Raw genomic sequence first — 3,883 nt, 5'->3', positions numbered from 1 at the left:
ACTTAATGTTCCAGTGTCCTTTATTGTCCCTGTCTAACTTGTCCAATAATAGGATGCACTGGTAACAGAAGTCCAAGGTTTTAGACCCTGTGCAAAATATGTATAATGGTAGGTCTTTAATCTTTTCATGTCACTTTGTAGCTAATGAGATGGAGATGATTGCTCACCTCATGGGAGCGCTATAGATGTTGACCTGGCTGGCTTCTGTGAACACAAGAGAGACATTAGATTTTACTATTTATCACATGTCTACGTTGTTTCTTTGGTGCCTTCCACAGTGATCCATATGACAATACATACGTACATGATTCATATGAACATTTTCTGATCTGATGCCTTGCTGCTGATTAAAATCTGGTGAGGTTTAGACAACTAAGTGACTTGGTTAAAGTTAGAGAAAGGTCACAGCCATCACTAAAAGAACCAGTGTTGAGACAAACTGTGGTCTCTGTTGTTGTAGTTGTCAACTTGAACACTAAAATGTGCTGGAAGCCTAAAACAATGTAGTAGTTGGGCTTTTGCATTATTGTTTGTTAAAATGTTATTTTACAGGTGGTGCATGAACACGCATGCGCATGTGTGCTCTCATGGGAAAAAGAAAGGAAAAGAAAACAGCTGCATGGTGCTACTAGGGGTCAAACACTCCACAGATGACCTTTCAGGTCTGTAATCCTCTGTGTCATTACATTAGTGTGTGGTGGTATAGGATGTGAAGGGTAAAGAACAATATGGTAGCTATTAGCTACAATAGTACAAGGTGCCTCCTCTTTACACAGGTCAAAATATTAAATTACAGAGGAAAACAAAAAGATCTATGCCCCACAGTTTTGCTGATCAGCTGTGAAAAGGGCAGATATGGTTATTTCATTGTCTGACCCCTGAGCAATGTTAAAAGATGACTTTTTTTTTTTTTTACATCAAGGAGCTTCTCTGATCCTTCTCTCTTCGTCCAGTCTAAAATTGAAAAAGTTACTTCCATGCTTAGCATCTTTCAAACTGCTGTGTCAACTATGTAAGCTGATTGTGGTGTGGAACAGATTGGGAACACCTGAGTCTGCTGCTCTGCAGGGGTTAAATGGTGCAGCCGGCCATGAGGCTCTGCAGGGCCTGTTGCTGCCGCCCTCTGCTCGCCATGCTCAAAAAACTGAATAATTGGGCGTGCAAAATTATTCAGCCCCTTTACTTTCAGTGCAGCAAACTCTCTCCAGAAGTTCAGTGAGGATCTCTGAATGATCCAATGTTGACCTAAATGACTAATGATGATAAATAGAATCCACCTGTGTGTAATCAAGTCTCCGTATAAATGCACCTGCACTGTGATAGTCTCAGAGGTCTGTTTAAAGCGCAGAGAGCATCATGAAGAACAAGGAACACACCAGGCAGGTCCGAGATACTGTTGTGGAGAAGTTTAAAGCCGGATTTGGATACAAAAAGATTTCCCAAGCTTTAAACATCCCAAGGAGCACTGTGCAAGCGATAATATTGAAATGGAAGGAGTATCAGACCACTGCAAATCTACCAAGACCTGGCCGTCCCTCTAAACTTTCAGCTCATACAAGGAGAAGACTGATCAGAGATGCAGCCAAGAGGCCCATGATCACTCTGGATGAACTGCAGAGATCTACAGCTGAGGTGGGAGACTCTGTCCATAGGACAACAATCAGTCGTATACTGCACAAATCTGGCCTTTATGGAAGAGTGGCAAGAAGAAAGCCATTTCTTAAAGATATCCATAAAAAGTGTCGTTTAAAGTTTGCCACAAGCCACCTGGGAGACACACCAAACATGTGGAAGAAGGTGCTCTGGTCAGATGAAACCAAAATCGAACTTTTTGGCAACAATGCAAAACGTTATGTTTGGCGTAAAAGAAACACAGCTGATCACCCTGAACACACCATCCCCACTGTCAAACATGGTGGTGGCAGCCTCATGGTTTGGGCCTGCTTTTCTTCAGCAGGGACCGGGAAGATGGTTAAAATTGATGGGAAGATGGATGGAGCCAAATACAGGACCATTCTGGAAGGAAACCTGATGGAGTCTGCAAAAGACCTGAGACTGGGACGGAGATTTGTCTTCCAACAAGACAATGATCCAAAACATAAAGCAAAATCTACAATGGAATGGTTCACAAATAAACATATCCAGGTGTTAGAATGGCCAAGTCAAAGTCCAGACCTGAATCCAATCGAGAATCTGTGGAAAGAACTGAAAACTGCTGTTCACAAATGCTCTCCATCCAACCTCACTGAGCTCGAGCTGTTTTGCAAGGAGGCATGGGCAAAAATTTCAGTCTCTCGATGTGCAAAACTGATAGAGACATACCCCAAGTGACTTACAGCTGTAATCGCAGCAAAAGGTGGCGCTACAACGTATTAACTTAAGGGGGTTGAATAATTTTGCACGCCCAATTTTTCAGTTTTTTTATTTGTTAAAAAAGTTTGACATATCCAATAAATTTCGTTCCACTTCATGATTGTGTCCCACTTGTTGTTGATTCTTCACAAAAAATTACAGTTTTATATCTTTATGTTTGAAGCCTGAAATGTGGCAAAAGGTCGCAAAGTTCAAGGGGGCCGAATACTTTCGCAAGGCACTGTATTTTGTTTGATTGATTTTGCTTAGGTTCTTGCACCTCTCAAACCGTTACACTCTTCTGACTGACACTAGTGATGTGAATGATTTACACATGTCATGTTTGATTCATTTGCTTTCATATTTAATAAGTTGCAGTTAAATCATTGACAGTACTTTTGATGGTTTCCCATTTTTGCCATGGCCTAAAAGCCAAGTCATGACACATAGGATTTTGTTGAGTGGCAAGAAAATGCTAGACAAGAATCTAGTAAAATAAGTGCAGACAGCGAGGCGCAGGCTTGGCCAAGTGCATAGCTCACATACAGTAAGTGAAAACCAAAGGTCTGTGAATGATCTGATTTGTCATCTCCTGTTCTAGGTAACCAATGAACCTGTCACGGAAACGCAAAGTCAGCATGGAGCCATTCCATGTGCTCCAAACAGTATATTCAGCAAAAAAGGATTTATTTTTTCATCATGAATCTAGCAATGTTTTATTCATAAGAAGTGGTCACACTGAGGTGTGTGCGGCCAGCAGCGGTGTGATAAGAGAAACTCAACATTTGAAATGCACAGTTACAGTAAATACCATTATTTTTCAAATGAGTAACTCGTGGCTGGTGTGGTGTCAGCTTGTTAATGTGAATACAGCAAATGTACACAACATGCAGTTAAATCACATGTAACTGCTTTTTTGGATTTCCGCTTCCCTCTCTCTGTTATTCCTTACTGTATGGAGGCCATGTGTATATATTTTATATGTTTTTAAATAACGTTACTGTTCCTATATACAGTGGGGCAAATAAGTATTTGATACACTGCCAATTTTTCAAGTTTTCCCACTTACAGAGAATGGACAGATCTGTAATTTTCATCATAGGCACACCTCAAATGTGAGAGACAGAATCTACAAAAAAATTCCAGTAAATCACATCGTTAGATTTTTAATTTATTTCCATTTTATTGCATGAAATAAGCATTTGATCATCTACCAACCAGCAAGAATTCTGGTGCTCACAGACCTGTTACTTTGTCTTTAAGAAGCCCTCCTATCCTCCACTCATTGCCTGTATTAATTGCACCTGTTTGAACTCGTTACCTGTATGAAAGACACCTGTCAACACACTCAATCTATCAGTCTCCAACTTCTCCACTATGGGCAAGACCAAAGAGCTGTCTAAGGACATTAGGGACAAAATTGTAGACCTGCACAAGGCTGGGATGGGCTACAGGACAATAGGCAAACAGCTTGGTGAGAAGGCAACAACTGTTGGCGCAATTATTAGAAAATGGAAGAAATTCAAGATGA

At 40.7% G+C, this 3,883-nt stretch overlaps 1 protein-coding gene across 1 annotated transcript in view; it reads right to left on the bottom strand.

The window, feature by feature from the left end:
* LOC109951381 (guanine nucleotide exchange factor DBS-like) overlaps positions 1-3,883 on the bottom strand; it is a gene marked incomplete at its 5' end in the record, with an annotated part of 148,395 nt that overhangs the window by 43,984 nt on the left and 100,528 nt on the right. Inside the window, 1 exon segment of the mRNA XM_020585859.1 lies at positions 168-204. Within this exon segment, the coding sequence (XP_020441515.1) occupies positions 168-204 (37 nt within the window).

The sequence above is a fragment of the Monopterus albus genome, unplaced genomic scaffold (assembly GCF_001952655.1).
Source record: "Monopterus albus unplaced genomic scaffold, M_albus_1.0 scaffold382.1, whole genome shotgun sequence".
Taxonomy (NCBI): Eukaryota; Metazoa; Chordata; class Actinopteri; order Synbranchiformes; family Synbranchidae; genus Monopterus; species Monopterus albus.
This window is presented reverse-complemented; position numbering and strand designations above follow the sequence as displayed.